Below are 17,615 nucleotides of genomic sequence, written 5' to 3'. Positions count from 1 at the left end.
GTGGTCATTTGTTACAGCAGCAACAGGAAATGAGTATAAGCACAAATTTTGATTTGGGTTTTATTTCCACCCAGTTGAAAACACTTTATAGTTTCCCTTTTTACTTTCTCTTTTACCCCTGGGTTATAGAGAAATCTGTAATTTAGTTTCTGAATATTTGGGGGATTTTTCCAGAGATGTTTTTCTTACTGATTTCCAATTTAAATGCATTGTGGTCAGAGAACAAACCTGCTTTGACTTGAATCCTCTGAAATTAAAACTTGTTTATAAGTCATAATATGGTCGATCTTTGTAAATCTGCCATTTGAACTCACGTGTCTGTTGTTTGTTTTGTATCAATTAGGTCAAGTTGGTTGATTGTGCTACTGAAGTCTTCTATAGACTTACTGATTTCTGTCTACTGTTTCTATCAATTATGTTTCTCTAATCAATTAGGTTATGGATGTCACTACTTTTTGAACATGTGAAATGCAGTTATAATAACTGTACTCAATAATTATTCCATCTGCTAATTCTAACGGCTATGTCAGTTACAAATCAGTTTTGATTGACTCATTTTCTCCTCATTACGGGACCTGTTTTTCCCATAGTTTTATCAGTCAATTCTACTAACCATTTGAGAAGAAATAATATCAATTCTACACAAACTTTTCTAGAATACTGAAGAGGAGGGACTGGTTACCAACCCATTCTATGAGGTCAACATTACCCAGATGTCCAAATATGAAAATTATCAGAAAAGGCTAATATCCGTCAAAAAACCTAAATAATATTTTATCAAACCAAATTCAACAATACAAAAACAAACAAACCCGCCCTACTTCAGAGACAAATTTTATTTTAGGAAAGCAAAGTTGGTCTATTATTTAAATATAAAGTAATATAAAGCAAGTAGTTAACAAAAAAAACCATGACTGTCTCAAGATGTGTAAGAAAAACATTCAATAAAATCCATTTCTATCCCTGATTGAAATAAAAAATCTCAGAAAATTAGGAATAAAAAAAATTCCCTTGACCAAACATTCAAAAACCTACAGCTAACGTCATACTTAATGGTGAAAGATTAAATGCTTTCTTTGAGATTGGGACCAAGATAAGAATGTTTACTTTCACCACTTCCAGTCAGTACTATATTGAAGGGCAATAAGTCATGAAAAAGAAATAAAAGGTGCCTCCAGTTAGAAATGAAATAGAACAGTCTTTGTTCAGGAATGACAAGAGTACTTACACAGAAAATCCAAAGAAAGTGCTACAAAAAAATGCTAATAAAACTAGTAAATGAATTTTAGCAGGACTGTAATGTAAGAGACTGAAAACTCCATTGTATTTCCATACACTAGTAATGAAAAATTAAAAATTGAAAGGAAAAATACCATTTATAACAGCATTTAAAGATAAAAATTTGACAAAATTATGAAAGACTTGTACATTAAAACCTTCAAAACACTGCTGAGAGAATTAAAGAAGAAAAACTGTGATGATATGTCATGTTCATGAGTCAGAAGATTCAGTATTTTAAGATGTCAATTCTATCTATAGTATTCAACACAAATCCAATTAAATTCCCATAATGACATCAAGAGTTGCATGCTCTACTGACTGAGTTAGCCAGGCGCCCCAACCAACAGGCTTTTTTGTATTAAATATTTGTAGAGAAAACGGATTCTAAAACATAGTTAACTGTACTAGAATTAAGATAAAAAACTTAATAAGAAATGCAAAAAATTAAATTAAATTATCATAAAAAAATAAAAGACTTAGAATGCCCAAAAAAAATTTTGAAAAAGAATAAAGTTGGAGGACTTAATACTATCTCATTACATGAATTATTACAGGCCTCAGAAATCATGACAGTGTGGAACTGACATCAAGAAGGAAAAATAGAGAATCCAGAAATAGACCCACATATAATATATATAACATACTTTGGGAAAAGGTTTTAAGAAAATTCAACAGAGAAAGGACAGCCTGAAATTCTCACATATTGCTGGTGGGGCTGTAAAATAGCACAAATATCTGGAAAATGGTTTGTAGTTTCTTAAAAAGGTTAAAACATACATTTACATAGAACCAAGCCATTTCACTCTTACGTATTTTACTCAAGATATTCAAGAGAAATGACAAAATATATCCATAAAAAGACTTGTACACAGATGTTCACAGAACCCTGTTCTAATAGCTCCAAATTGCAAACAACTCAAATATCCAATAGGTGAACAAACTGTGGCACATCCATAGCATTACCAGTAATTTTTTTAAAAAATGAGCTACTAACATATGCAACAATATGGATATATCTCTTGAGTAAAAAAGCCAGATCAAAGTTTATGCTTTCTGATTTCATTTGTATGACATTCTAATAAATGCAAACTATAGTGACAGAAAGCAGATCAGTGCTTGCCTTTGGAATGGAGTGAGGGTAGTGCAGCTCAGAGGGATTTATAAAGAGGTCTGAGGAAACTTTTTGGGGTGATATTATGTTTATTAGCTTGATGGTAGTAATAGTTTCATGAGCATATGCAGATGTCAAAACGAATACAATACTTTAAAAATATATATGTTAATTTTATGTGAATCACACCTCAAAGGTGTTAAAATGGTTCAGGTTGTTTCTTAAAAAAAATTAAAACGGAGGTATATCCATGTATCTATTATGAACCTGCTAAAAAATGATAAGTGTCTTTAAAAGACTTTGAAATAGCTTGTGTAGTATTCTTCCATTTATAAAAAGAAATATATATCTGTACACCCAAGTACATCCCTTGGGGCTCCCAAGGGCTGTTTTTTCTTCCTGTTGTTGCTTTTTATGTTTTCTTTCTTTAAATGATAAAAGTATCAGTTGAAACAAATATAAAGGTAACACCCCCCTTTCCCCAATTAATTACTTCTAGTGGCTTGAGGTAAACAACATTAACACTCTTTGGTATACAGTTGGCCATCCCTTAAAGACTCATACAAATAATCATAACCAAATACATATGTTTATTTTAAATGGAAAAACAGAGTCATACTAAAGTTATTTTGCAAAATGCTTTATTTTCCCTTAATTTATTATGAAAATCTCTCCAGGTTATCACAGTTCTATCTCATTCATATATTAGTTGTAAAATATCCAGAATAAATATGTATAATTCCCTTTAAAAGATATTTTGCTGTTTTCCTGCCAGATTTACCGCCAAAAAGGTAAAAGTTAACCCTTACACAAATACATGAATGTTGTATTTCCTCCCTTCTCACAGGTAACTTGGTATTATAGCTAAAAATGGTATTTCCGGGGCATCTGGGTGGCTCAGTGGGTTAAGGCCTCTGCCTTCGGCTCAGGTCATGATCTCAGGGTCCTGGGATAGAGCCCCACATCGGGCTCTCTGCTCAGCGGGGAGCCTGCTTCCCTTCCTCTCTCTCTCTCTGCCTGCCTCTCTGTCTACTTGTGATCTCTGTCAAATAAATAAAATCTTAAAAAAAAAAAAAACCAAAAACATGGTATTTCCCACTTAATAATGGATGGGCATCTTTTCTTTCTTTTTTATAGGGGGCCTATTTGTTCTTTCTTTTCTATGAATTTTTATTTTTGTTAGTTATTCAATCTTCTTTCAGGTTGTTTGCTTTCTTATTTTTTTTAACTCACAGGTACTCTGCAGACAGGTTAACCTTTTACATACCCATTGTCCTGTTTCTTTTTGCCAAGATAAAATTCAGAATTTTATAATGAATTTTCTCTAATGAATGCATGTTGTTTTTACAAACAACATCAACACAAAAACTATGAAAGAAAACATGCATTTTAATTATTCTGAAATTAAGGCAAGGAAATTTGATAATGACTCAAAAACTTAAGAATGTAGAACTTTAAGATACAAAGATTTTTAAATGGATTCACTTGGGGGAGCCTGGCTGGCTTGGTCAGAAGAATATGCAACTCTTGATCTAGGTAGGGGTTGTGTTGTGAGAGTTTAAGCTCCATGCTGGGGGCAGAGATTACTTAAATAAATAACACTTGAAAAAAAAAATTGATTCATTTGGATGAGAATAAATCCACTACTAGCAATCATCTACTTCACAATCGTTAGGACCACATGTTCCCCTAGTTTCTGAAGCATATCCAACCTAGGAATTTATCTTCTATCTTGCAGGACCACTTCCTGTCCCACCAGCACTAAAAATTTTACCACCAACACACTTAATGAGTCATTGCTATTCTAAGGCAATCAAGGACATGACACAAGTGAAGAATCCAATTATTAGAGTTTGAGCCCTTTGAGGACAAGGACTGCATCTTTCTTTTTGGTCTCTTTTGTATATCCACCATTTAATATAGCACCTAATCCATGGCAGATGCTCACTGAAAATCTGTTAATGAATGAACTCCGTGCAAGCAAAATTCAGCCCAAAGTTAATGTCTCTCCATAACACTAAACACTGGTTCAGTCTCCTGTGCATTTGGAAGTATTGCATTATCCCCATTTTGGAGATGAGGAAACTGAAATACAGACAGATGAACTCAATTGCCCCAAACCCAGAAACAGTAACCACTGGAGCTGGAATTGAAACACAGATGTAACTGAAAAGTCCTTGGGTTCTCAACATAACACCCTCTTAACTCTGGTTTGTTCCTGCACCTTCTCCTCCAAATTCCAAATTCATTTACATTTTTGTATTTTACTGCTCTTTTTGCATTAACCTAGGCATTTCTGCATTTTAACAAATGCTCTTGTACCACCACTACCATAATCAAAATAGACTACAACTAAAGGTTTAAGTCCGGCACAGAAGAAAAATTGTCAATCGCTACAGCACAAACAGACAAGACACTATAGCACAAACAGCTATGTTTCTGTTTACTCAATGCTTTTCACCTCTAAATACAACACTAAGGCTCACTGCCTTGAAAATTCTAGAAAGTAGATTAAAAAAAAAAAAAAAACACCTTCCTGTTTGATCCATCAGTGAGACCACATTGCCAGTGCTTTGCAAAATGCCCAAGATCACGGAAACCTTGATTTGGGAGAGCCACTATGAGTGATAATATACATCCTAACAGATGTATTTCCTCATTTCTTCATCTTACTCATCTTAGATTTACTCATCTCTCTGTAAGATCACAGAGTTCCCAAATACTGTCAAGTGACAATTATATTTAGGTATTAAGGGTCGAGGAATTATCAGAATGGAAAATTCTGTGAAGACAGCCATACAAAAAAAACTGTCAACAGGTTCTTTAGCAAGGTGAAGGCTGAGAAGTGAGCATCATGACAACAATGTGGGAATTAGCACCTATTAAACAGTATGAAGGACTGGCCAAAACAAAGTAAAATTAGGGAGAGCTGGGAATTCGGCCTTAGCTGAAGGCTTAACCCGAGTCTGGATCTTAGACTTTTGAAACAACTGTCTATACAACTCTTGGAAATTATTTTCTCTGGAAGACTGGAGTTTGCAAGAAAAGTCTCAAAGCAGAAAGAGCTGTGATAGTTGGGGCAATCCACTAGTCTATGAAACGGACTTTCTAGAAAGGAAAGCAGATTGAACAGTTGGATAAGTGAAGGGGATAGACAGCTGGAAGGACAAGAAAGGTCAAATTGTAGGAGTCCTTACCCAGAGTGACTCAACAGAGGCAAAAATACACAAGAACTTAGCTAACTAAGAACTAAGGAAATGCAGAATCATTACTTATAGAACACCAATCCCTGATGTGTTTCATCCATTAATACTGACATTGCTCTCTCAGCCCAGTCAGGTGTTCCATATTTGTGACATCAGACAATGCCCCTAGAATGGCTACTACAGTGGTGCATTCACTATGTAGCTGAGAACACCCTCTCAAACTCAGGTAAGACATAGCTACTAGTAAAACAATAAGATAGAGTAAAAATAATACAAAGTTCAGACATAAAATACATCAAAACACAACTGGTTTTTGGTTGTACTCCCAACATTCTTCCTAGTCTGGTACTGTTGATTATGGTATTTTTGTTGAAATCTATTTCCTAATGTCTAAGCTGTAACTTCCCTAACTAGATTCATTTCTAGCTTCAGGGTTTCCTAGCATTTACTTCTAAGGCTGATGCCTCTGACAGATCCTTTTCTTTTTTCTTTTTCTTTTTTTTTTTTTTTTAAGATTTCATTTATTTATTAGAGATAGAGATCACAAGTAGGCAGAGAGGCAGGCAGAGAGAGCGGGGGAAGCAGTCTCCCTGCTGAGCAGAAAGCCCAGTGTGGAGCTCGATCCCAGGCCCCTGGGACCATGACCTGAGCTGAAGGCAGAGGCTTTAACCCACTGAGCCACCCAGGTGCCCCCCTCCGACAAATCTTTATATATACTGGTGACACAACCACTTGAAGTCCTATTCATTTTTTTTAAATAGCTTTATTGAGAAATAGTTAATATACTATAAAGTTCACTTTTTTAAAGTATACAATTCAGTTGTTCATAGCTGTAATGGAAAAGTCTCGCCACTTTCCTTTGTAGGGAAATTTCCTATTGTGTGTTTCCTTTACCACTTGGAACACTTCTGACACTTCTTGTCATCAAATATATGGGGTTTTCCCCTCCATAACAAGCAATTCTCCATGACACCAACTGGCTGTCCTACAATTTAACTCAACTCAAACATTATCAACCTGAAGATGTCAGATCCCACAGGTTAGGGCTCAGTTCTACAAAATTTTCTCCTCACTCCTACTTCAGATGCCAATCGAAAGCCCAGGTGGCCAATCAGTATAGCTCAGAAGTTCCAAAGACCACCCTCTCCTCAGGTTCGAAAACATGTACTTGTATTTACCAGTTGAAGATATGATTACCAGTTTAAAAGATATAAATAATCAGATGAAGAGCCAGATGAAAAGGCGTAAATGGACAGGGCGAGGTCTAGGAGGGTCTCAAGTGCAGAAGCTTCGATCCTTGGAGTTGGGAGTACATTAGTTGTTACCGGTGTGGACGTGGTTGCCAGCCTGGAAGTTCTCCAAACCCCCTCTCTCTGAGATTCTACGGAGGATCCCTCACATAGGTATGACCAAATACTAATTCCATATGCAGTCCCGTTCTTCTCTCAGGAGGATGGGGCATGGGGCTGAAAATTCCAAACATCCAAGGACTTGTTGGTCTTTCTGGTTACCAGCCCCCATCCAGAAGCCATCCAGGAGCCTACCTAGAGTCACCTCAGTAGAACAAGAGGATCTTAGTGCTATCGCTTAGAAATTTACAAGGCTTTTAGGAGCCATCAGTGGAGGTAAAAGACCAATATTAGAACAAGAGATGCTTCTAGTGTTCTTATCACTTAGTAAATTACACGGGTTTTAGGAGCTCTGTGCCAGTAATGGGTGACAGAGACCAATATATATTCTCCACTGGAGTGCCTGGGTGGCTCTATCAGTTAAGTGTCTGCCTTCAGCTCAGGTCATCATCCCAAGGTCTTGGGATTGAGCTCCATGTCAGATTCCCTGCTCAGCAGAGGAGTATGTTTCTCCCTCTCCCTGTGCCCCTGTTCTTGTGCTCTCTCTCTTGCTCACTCGGTCTCTCAAATAAAATCTTCAAAATACATACATACATATCTATATCTATATATATTCTATTATTGCACAACAGCATATTCACAGAGTTGTGTGACAATCACCACTATCTAACTTCAGACACTTTCATCCCCAAAAGAAAACCTATACCCATTAGTATTCCCTCCCTAGCTATTCAATCTCTGACAACTATGTTTCTATTTTGTGTCTCGAAGAATTTGCCTATTCTGGACATTTCACATAAACAGAATCAAACGCTATGTGGTCTTCTGTGACTTTTTCACTTAGTATGATGTTTTTAAGGCTTATCTATGTTGTAGCATGTATCCATACATCATGCCTTTTCATGGTAGAATAATATTCTATATTATACACACACACACACACCCCATTTGTTTATACATTCATCAGCTGATGGAACTTTAAGGTTGTTTCTGCTTTGGGACTATCCTATTCATTTTTTTCCCATTCGTTTTTTTCTCTCTGCTTTTCTTCCTAATTTTCTACTCCTGACCTAAACAGGAAGTTAATGTTATTTGTATCGTCTCCTTAAATACATGCCTAAAGTTTTTCAATGGTACAGATTTTCCTGGTAAAATACACTGTTCTAAGCATACCTCCTGCCTTCCAAATGACAGCAGAGGCCACCACTAGAGGTGTCTCGCCACTGGGAAGGTTAAAAGATATAATGGGCACAAAAGCCTCTAATCAAATTTACACACACAGAAGGGACTATTGTGAAGGACTTCCCACCATTTCATGCTCATGATTTAATTAAGAACTTCTGAGATGGTATCATCTTATTAAGCTTCTCTTCTTTGGAATATAAATTCCTAAGGACAGTGATAACGACAACCATTTATTCTGTGTAATATTAGTAGAGTTCAAAGGGAACATTTGGTCCCTTAATACTAGCTGAAAATAGAAATATTAATATTTAGCATTTACTGAGTACTTACCGTGTGTCAGACACTGTGCTAAGTGTTTTATATATATCACATTTTATGTTTACAAGAATTTTATGAAGTAAATACAATTATCATCTTAAAATTCTGGACAAGAAAAACTCTGAGGTTAAGAAACTGGCCCATGGTTACAGAGACAGGGGAAAGGCTAAGGTGCAGGAGTGTCTGACTCTGTTGTTTTGATCCTGACCACAACACTTTATTGATAATGTTGAGATTAACCAAATGCACAAAAAGTAATAAACAGATCCTATGCATATATATTCAGAAGATTGCTCCTATAACTAAATATAAAAAGACCTTGTAGTAAAAAGTGAAAGTGTAGAGTTTGTTTTGAAGGTGAATACCCCCCAGTGCCACCCAACATCCTAAAGGGTTTAAGCAGAGATAAATAAGGAGTGGTAAAGTCAGATCTGTATTTTAAAGAGATGACTGCCAGATGGAGAATGGATGTGAAGGGGGGCAAAACTGGACATGTCAGGGACATGAGAGGTCATAACGCAGTGAGAGCACTAAAAGGAGAGGAGGAAACAAATTCAACAACCATATCAGGTAAAAATCAGAGAACCTTGTTAAATGATTACACCGGGAAGATGAGTAACTCAAGGAATAAGTCCACCGACACTGGCTTCAGGATTTTAGCTTATGTAAAGCCTGTGGCATTAACTGAGATAAAGGAATAGGTTTAGGGAACTAGGTGATTAGTCAGACAGTGGACATGTTAAATCTGAGATGTCTCTGGGATTTCCAAATGAAGATATTTGGCAGGCAACAGGAAACGGAAGATAGAAACTCAGAAACAATTATGAGTATAGAGAGAAAAATTTGGAGGTCATCTGCATATACCACTGGGAGCCATCTACCATCAGAGTAGATAAAATCAACCCTGAAGACTGTGTTGAATGGTGACAGAATGAGAGCATGACCCAAATATAACGGAATTGTTTTGAGTGATGGAACGGTTCTGTATTTTGACTGTGGTAGTGATTACATGACTTAATGTGTCTGTCAAAATCCACAGAAATGAATGCTAAAGGGAGTGAATTTAACTACAAAGAAATAATATGCAATAAATCTTACTAAAGGAAAAAAAAAGCAGAGAGCCATGAGTAGTGTCACATTTGGTGAAAAGACCATACGACAGCATGCAGGGGGCAGAAAGCAGATGATGTTAGTTGAAAAGTAAACAGAGAAGGAGCAAAAATGATTGACTGTTCTTGGGAAGCCTGGAAGAGACAAGGAAGAGCCGAATTTCAATGACAGCTAAGTGGACGTGTTGGACTGAGGGTATGTTTTCACTAGGAGGTAGACTTCAGCAGATTTACAATGACAAAGAAGTCTATGGGAAGGCAGTGAATATATAGGAGACTGCAGGAGACAACTAAGAGACTCCGGGGAAAGTTTGGATGGAGTCAGACTGGTAGTTCTAGCATAAGGTTAAAAAAGGCATACTTAGGGGCGCCTGGGTGGCTCAGTGGTTTAAAGCCTCTGCCTTCGGCTCAGGTCATGATCTCAGGGTCCTGGGATCAAGCCCCACAAGGGGCTCTCTGCTCTGCAGGGAGCCTGCTTCCTCCTCTCTCTCTGCCTGCCTCTCTGCCTACTTGTGATCTCTGTCTGTCAAATAAATAAATAAAATCTTTAAAAAAAAAAAAGGCATACTTAATGCACTCAATATTCTACAAAGACACAAAGTCATCTGCTGAGGGTGAGGAGGTTTGGGCTGAGTATAGGATTTCATATAGGAATGGCTGGGCAGAGAGCATGAATTGGTAGATATATCTACATTCACAGTGGCAGGCATTGTCCAATAGTACTCTGCCTGCTGGAATTTAAGAATAGGGAAGATGGGGTAAAGCTAACTAACGTTTCTCAAAAGGAAAAGTTGGTAGGAAAACCACAGATTTTTTTAAGAGGAGAGTTCAGATAATCATTCTCCTCCACCTCTGCTTAAATACTTGAAGACTACAGCTCTGTTCATGTGACTTAAATATAAAATCTGCTGCCTCTCCAACACTCCTTTCCCTGATTATTTTTATGTCACTTAAAACATTCTAACACACGGGGCACCAGGCCAGCTCCATCAGTGTAGCGTATGACTGGATCTTGGGATTGTGGGTTCTAGTCCTAGGTTGGATGTAGAGATTACTCAAAAATAAAATCTTAAAAAACAAACAAACAAACAAAACCTTTCTAACATACTACAAGGGCAGAGATCTTCTGGATTCTTCAATTCTTGGAAACCTTGAGTGCCCGTAACGACTGACTCATAGGAGGCTCTCATTAACTATTTGTATAGTTGAAACAGGTGGGCTTCTACATTTCTCTCTGAATATGGGTCACCAGCCGCTAAATTCCAAAACATTCAAAGAACTTTACAGCAATATGGAAAGTATGTTAGAAAAAGTAACAGAAATGTGAGGTAACAGAAGGCTTGATTTGTAATTCTTCTTATGCCTCTGAGAAACCAATTTACCATTGCATGGCTTATTTTTTGTATCAGCAAAATAGGAACAATTCTATCCCAGGAATAACTACTTAAGTCATAAGATTAATGCCTGAGAAAAGGCTCTGTAAAAATTAAGAAAGTAACACAACTTTATTATGACTGCAGCAAAATTAGCAAGTACGACTAATACTAATACAGCAACAGTAAATAGGAAAAAGAAATATATTGAAGAAATGTATTTTGGACCCCTTTTTGCACTAGTAGGTAAAATTTTCTTGTCAAAAGTATTAGAAACAGTTCTCAAGACTACCATGTGCAAGGTGGAGATCAGCACTGGGAGAAGAAAACACTTTTAGCAAGACAAGGTTTTCCTATCGAGAGCTCTCTTGTCCAACAGAGAACAGCATTTCCTAAGCTGTCCGGATTACTCTGTATGGAGGCAGGTAAGCACAATGGTTTTTTTTTTGAAAGTATATTAGTAAGTCTGGGGAAAAGTGGGCTGAATTCTGAACAAAGAATCCATGTCTACTCATGGAGATATATAGGACTATGTTTATTAATATCCAATGAATGAAACTTTTGAGACTCATGTTGCAAAGAAATCAACTACTATAAATAGTAGGAAAGTGTATATCATACACAGATGAGAGATCATACAGGGGCTTGCCACAAGGCTTGGCACTTGAGTCTGTTAGTACATTATACCATTTGGTGTCTGGGCTCATCCTGCAGCATATAAAAGAACTTGAGGGGCACCTGGGTGGCTCAGTTGGTTAAGTGTCTGCCTTCAGCTTCAGATTATGATCCCGGGGTCCCAGGATGGAGCCCTGCATTGGGCACTCTACTCACTGGAGAGTCCATTTCTCCCTCTGACCCCCAAACCCTGCTCATGCTCTCATTTGTTCTCTCTCAAATAAATAAATAAATAAATGAACTTGACCCAACCCCAATATTTTCCAGAAAATGCTTAAGATTTCACTGTGAAGAGCATTAAGAAAGTAGGAATCACACGGCAGAAATGTACCTTTCAGGCAGCTTTGTTTCAACTATTTTTATAAATAAGGTGAGGAAAGTCAATCATTTTAATTTATTTATTCCTAAGGATCACTCAAACTCAAGCTTCTGAAAAAGGGAGCCTAAAGCCTTTGTTTTAAAAAGTGCTCTACTATTTTGATGGATAACATGGAACCAGGAACATGTAAGAAGTCCTGCACATAAGGCTTCAGAACATATTTTCTGAGAAACTAAAGGAATATGAGAAACTAAATTATAAGGGTATAGATTAAGGGAGGGATTAGGCTGGCTTGTGGGAGATCAAATCACAGGTGATCTGTATTTAGCCAGAGGAACTAAATATTCCAGGGATGTTTCAAATATTTCTTAGAAGGTGTAAGTTGAGCAAGGCAAGAATAAATTTTAGATTCCTAATTCTTCTTTTTTTAAAGATTTTATTTATTTATTTGACAGATCACAAGTAGGCAGAGAGGCAGGCAGAGAGAAAGGAGGAAGCAGGCTCCCTGTAGAGCAGAGATCCCAATGTGGGGCTCGATCCCAGGACCCCCGGATCATGACCCGAGCTTAAGGCAGAGGCTTTAACCCGCTGAGCCACCCAGGTGCCCCTAGATTCCTAATTCTTGCTGCTGACCATCAGATCATGGTTTTCACATAGGACTCGTGTTAGTCTACCCAAACTGAAAGGCTTTTGTTTTTTTGTGCTTACTTATGTTTTATTTCTTTAAAGGCACTACGAATTATTCTCACAGGTGAAAATCAATCAAGGATTACTACTAAAATATATTTTCCTGAGTTAAACTATGTTCCTTTTATGCTGAAGTGAATCAAAGCCAAAAGAGAGAACAGCAATGTCACTGGCTGTATGGATCAGTATTTTATTAACACCCACAAAACACACAAATGTACCTCCATTTGAGAAACAAATCTCTCGTCTTGCAACCTACAGAATCTAGAAACCATCCCTCAACCTTAGCTGAGATTCCAAGAACATAAGGGAAACCCCTGGAAGCCACATAAACAAGGTCTGTTGTTGCTACTACTTTAGTCACTACACTACCGGGGATATGGGACACTATGCCAGTCTCTAAAACACAGGAGTTTACGTTTTAACATCAATGTGGAGATGAAAGATCTTGGATCCCAGTAAAGTGAGGACTTGGAATTGAGGTTCTCACAAAAAGCCCTGAGACTCCAGGGGCACCTGGGTGGCTCAGTGGGTTAAAACCTCTGCCCTCGGCTTGGGTCATGATTCCAGGGTCCTGGGATCTAGCCCCACATCGGGCTCTCTGCTTAGCAGGGATCCTGCTTCCTCTCTCTCTCTCTTTGCCTACTTGGGGTCTGTGTCTGTCAAATAAATTAATTAAAAAAAAAAATCCCTGAGACTCCAAACAGAGTGAGAGCCTCAGTGAAAAGGTAGTTAAAACAATAAAAGAGAACAAAATAAACCAGTGAACAAACACAGAGTAAAGACAAGAAAGGATGCTTGGTTTCACCTAGGTGGAAAGGGACTGTAGTCATCTGAAAAACAGTATCTACAGGAATGCTTTCATACGTTGCTTGGAATATGGAAGGAGATTTAGGACACTGAACTCAGATTAAGGTCTAGCTAATGTTTTCCTCAAGACACGTGGTAAGTAAAGCAAACACAAACACGCTTTAGGATTACCTGCCCACAATGTACATCCAGGAAAGTTTTGCTGAAGAGGAGTTCATAAAACAATTTTTTTAAATATACAAAGAAACAATGTACTATGAGCAAGAGCCAGAAGACACAGTAAGTTGAAAGACCTCCCTCTGCCAAAGGAATATGAAACAATATTTTTATATCAAACAGAGATAATAAAAAAGCTAAATTCATTATTATTTTCAAAAGCGAAAAGCTCATGTCACATAGTATGCACCTTACATTGTACACGCATTCAGGAAATTATATAAAAATGAACTGCTGGATGAGGAGTCGGGAATGTTTTTCCACAAGTTCTGAAACCCTTTTTTTACCCAACAAGTACACAAAAGCCATAATAAAAACCCTAAGACTTCAAGAAATAGTCAATTAATAGAGATTTCTGCACATTTAATTATTGAGGTGATCATATGAACTAAGTAATCAAAGGTCCGGTCAATCTCTCAGGCTTTTCAGAGTACCCTGAACATAATAAACACAATTATCGTTTCACAGGGCTTGCTCTTCGACACCTAAGTATTCAGAATTGCTGCATTTTGTTCCAGTCAGAAATATGATCTAGAATAGTTTCAAGAAAATGTTTTCCAGCACAAGTTAAGAAAAAGGACTATATGCCTATGTCTGATGTTACAGCTTTAAACAAGTATCTTTACGCCAACTATGAGGTAGTCTTCTTATGCATCACACCTGTCAAAAGCAAATGTGTTCTGAACTGAGCTTTAAAGTGCTTTATCCTGAGGCAGATGCAGTGAGACCTATTCTCAAAAGTTAACAACAGGGGTGCCTGGTGGCTCAGTCTGGCTGAATATCAGCTTCTTGGTTTTGGCTAGGGTCATGGTCTCAGAGTCCTGGGATGGAGCCTGATTGGGCCCTGCACACAGGGCAGAATCTGCTTGTCTCTCTCCCTCCCCTCTGTTCCTCTCCCCCCTCTTGACTCTCTTTAAATTAATAAATATTTGTTTTTAAAATCAACAAGAGGGGTGCCTGGGTGGCTCAGTCGGTTAAGCAGCTGCCTTCAGTTCAGGTCATGATCCTGGGTCCTGTGATCGAGCCCCACATTGGGTTCCCTACTCCTTGGGAAGCCTGCTTCTCCCCTGCCTACCAGTGCCCCTGCTTGTGCTTGCTCTCTCCTCTCTCACTTGCTGTGTGTCAGATAAATAAAAATCTTTTTAAAAATAAATAAAAATAAAAGTCAACAACAGAAGACTGATATCCAAACCAAATTGTTATGATTTAATCATCTCTCAAAGTAAACAAGATACTGAATGAGTAAGTGCAAATAAGACTATAGTCATTGGGAACAGAACAACTTCAAATGGATAGATCTTCAAGAGTAATGATAATTTAAACACTTGTACAGAAATGAGAGGGCTGAGAATGTTTTTGGTAGCTTTATACTTTAAAAAATGCTCTTTACATGGGTTCTTCAGGTTCATTTACTTTGAATTCTGAAGAGTATAAAAAATCAAGGGATATCACAGAACTTCTAGTTCTTTTAGTACATATAATACATTTATAGATTTTAAAAAATCATAAAACCAGAAAAGTGTCAGGACACTTTACTTCCCGACATCACCAACATCTACCCTCGCCCCTAAATCATGCAGAAGACAGTTCATTCTTTTCTAGCTATCTTCTGGTTGCTGCTGAAGTATCTATATTCTCTCACTAAGCTGCTAGTGACATATATTACTAATTCCCAGAGGACTGACATTTTAAAAAAAAAAGGAACCATGATATGAAAATTACTTGCCCTAAAATCTGTCTGTCCATCTACCCATGGGCACAGACTTGCAAACATCAGGCCACCTAACTGACATACTACTTAAAAACACAATGTCAGGAAATGAGCGGAAGTAGGAGTTTGGTGTGGGCTTGGTCTTTACTTATTTCAGGATTCAGGTATGGTTTGTATCTCTGACTTGTATTCCCTATGATTATTTTGTTTTTCTTTCTGTTCCTTGTTTTTTTTTTTTTTTTTTAAACGTTTGTCTTCAATAGCTTCTCCTAATTTTGGAGCTACCACATCGCTAGCTGTTGGATGACAGCTCACAGGTAAGCATGTGAAAGGAGACAAGGAAGGGTCAAGCTACTCTTCTCCAACAAAGGAGGGCTCCTTGGGGGGCCTTCACCTGTAGCCACATCTAAACTGTTTTTTTCATAAAGCCCCAGAGGTCATCAACCCACCAAGAAAGAAGGTTCCTGAAACAGTGATGATACTGTGAATTCTGATCCATTGGAGGACAATCTCTTGAGAAAACAGGTGATTTACAAACTTTATGATAAATTACTGCCTTTCTCTATAACCTTGCAATGTTGCATGCACTACGTTGAACTAGATGTCCTTCTGTTCCAAGGAACCAGACAACCTCCCTAAGAAATTCAGGAGGAAACTGCCTCAAAAACTGAGCTGTATGGGAAAGCTGTATCTTAAAACTAGGGATCAGGTTTTTTATTTCCTAAGTTTCCCTATGGATTAGACAGCTCAAAAAAGACAATTAGCACCAAGGATGTTGATGACTAAAACCTCCCCACCCAGTGCAGTCATCAACATCCTTGGTGCTAATTGTTCTGGGACAACTGCTGGGGGAGCATACAATTTTCTAATTGTATAAGTCTACCTGGGAGGGATACAGAGGGTAAATTTTACTGCATGGGGCCACTACTGCACCAGAGGGGCTAGCTGACTTATTAAAAGCCATATGGACTAATGACTCAAGCTGATAAGCCTCAGATAATTTTTTATTAAAATTATAAAAATTCAGGGGCATCTAGGTAGCTCAGTTGGTTAAGCATCTGACTCTTGATCTCTGCTCAGGTCATGATCTCAGGGTTGGGAGATTAAGTCTCTAAGCTGGGCTCTGTGCTGGGTGTGGAGGTTAAGATTCTCTACCTCTCCCTCTGTCCTTCCCCCACACCCCCCCCCCCCCGTCACCTGCACTCCCCTCTCGATCCCACCTCTTTGCCTCTCTTAAAAAAAAAGGGACAGGGCGCCTGGGTGGCTCAGTGGGTTAAGCCGCTGCCTTCAGCTCAGGTCATGATCTCGGGGTCCTGGGATCGAGTCCCGCATCGGGCTCTCTGCTCAGCAGGGAGTCTGCTTCCTCCTCTCTCTCTCTCTGCCTGCCTCTCTGCCTACTTGTGATCTCTCTCTGTCAAATAAATAAATAAAATCTTTAAAAAAAAAAAAAAAAAAGGGACAGCACCTGGGTGGCTCAGTTGGTTAAGTGTCTGCCTTTAGCTCAGGTCATGATCCCAGGGTCCTGGAATGCAGTCCCAAGTCAGGCTCCCTGCTCAGCAGGGAGTCTGCTTCTCCCTCTCCCTCTGCCCCTCCCCCCAGTTCCCCCTAGCTCATACTCACTCTCTCGTGTTCGCTCTCAAATAAATAAAATCTTTAAAAAAAAAATGACAAAAGTCCAGTAATTCCTAAGTTCCTAAGATCCTAGGTGATGCTACATTAAATAAATAATTTTGAACTGGGAAGAATAAAATACTTTGAAAATATTAATGATAAAATTAGTATTATAAGGAAAAAAATGAAACCTCTAAAGGAAAAAATGAAGAGCATTAAATTTCTCTTTGAATCAGAGAGGGCCCTTTCATTTTTCAGAACTAGTTATAAACTTCGATGTTGTCACTGCTATTTTTCTAAATCCCAAATCAACTAAGCAATGAATTCCTTTATGTTTAGGATTGATGGGGTTCTAATATTTTGAGAAGATAGAGTATGCTTGTTTTAATTGGTTTCCAGCCCCAAAGCTACTAAATTAACCACTGAGGAACTGATTCATATGAACAAGGCAAAAAAATAAAAATAAAAATAAAAACAAAAAACACATGTACAGTGACATATACCTTGGAGGCATTTTGTATATTTGAAATTTCATTTGCATTTTTAGACAATGGAGTAACTCTTTTGCAGGCTGCACTAAAACATAAACACACCATTGAAGAAATCAGACTACGAATGTCAGCGTTCATTTGATGTTTCTGGAAGTCAAGGAAA

General features: G+C 37.9%; 1 protein-coding gene and 1 long non-coding RNA gene across 24 annotated transcripts in view; one reads left to right on the top strand and one right to left on the bottom strand.

Moving 5' to 3' along the window:
- EIF4G3 (eukaryotic translation initiation factor 4 gamma 3) overlaps nucleotides 1-17,615 on the bottom strand; it is a 343,509-nt gene that overhangs the window by 101,305 nt on the left and 224,589 nt on the right. Inside the window, exon 14 of one of the 20 annotated variants that reach the window (XM_032301984.1) lies at nucleotides 17,462-17,599. The exons of the other annotated variants lie outside the window; for them this stretch is intronic. Coding sequence (XP_032157875.1) covers nucleotides 17,580-17,599 — 20 coding nt within the window. The 3' untranslated portion in view covers nucleotides 17,462-17,579. Of the gene's footprint in view, nucleotides 1-17,461; nucleotides 17,600-17,615 lie in introns of those variants that run through there. 20 annotated transcript variants of the gene reach the window in all.
- LOC116567106 lies at nucleotides 5,699-17,611 on the top strand. 4 transcript variants are annotated; one of them, XR_004276104.1, is made up of 5 exons: nucleotides 5,699-5,824; nucleotides 11,200-11,357; nucleotides 15,614-15,667; nucleotides 15,779-15,875; nucleotides 17,532-17,611. It is a non-coding gene; the product is annotated as an uncharacterized LOC116567106 (long non-coding RNA). The 4 variants fall into 4 exon arrangements; XR_004276103.1 differs by having other exon boundaries at nucleotides 11,176-11,357; XR_004276105.1 differs by lacking the exon at nucleotides 5,699-5,824 and adding an exon at nucleotides 11,875-11,977 and having other exon boundaries at nucleotides 11,158-11,357.

Source organism: Mustela erminea, chromosome 10 (assembly GCF_009829155.1).
Source record: "Mustela erminea isolate mMusErm1 chromosome 10, mMusErm1.Pri, whole genome shotgun sequence".
NCBI lineage: Eukaryota > Metazoa > Chordata > Mammalia > Carnivora > Mustelidae > Mustela > Mustela erminea.
The sequence above is the reverse complement of the archived record's forward strand: the minus strand, read 5'-3'. Positions and strand labels throughout refer to the sequence as shown.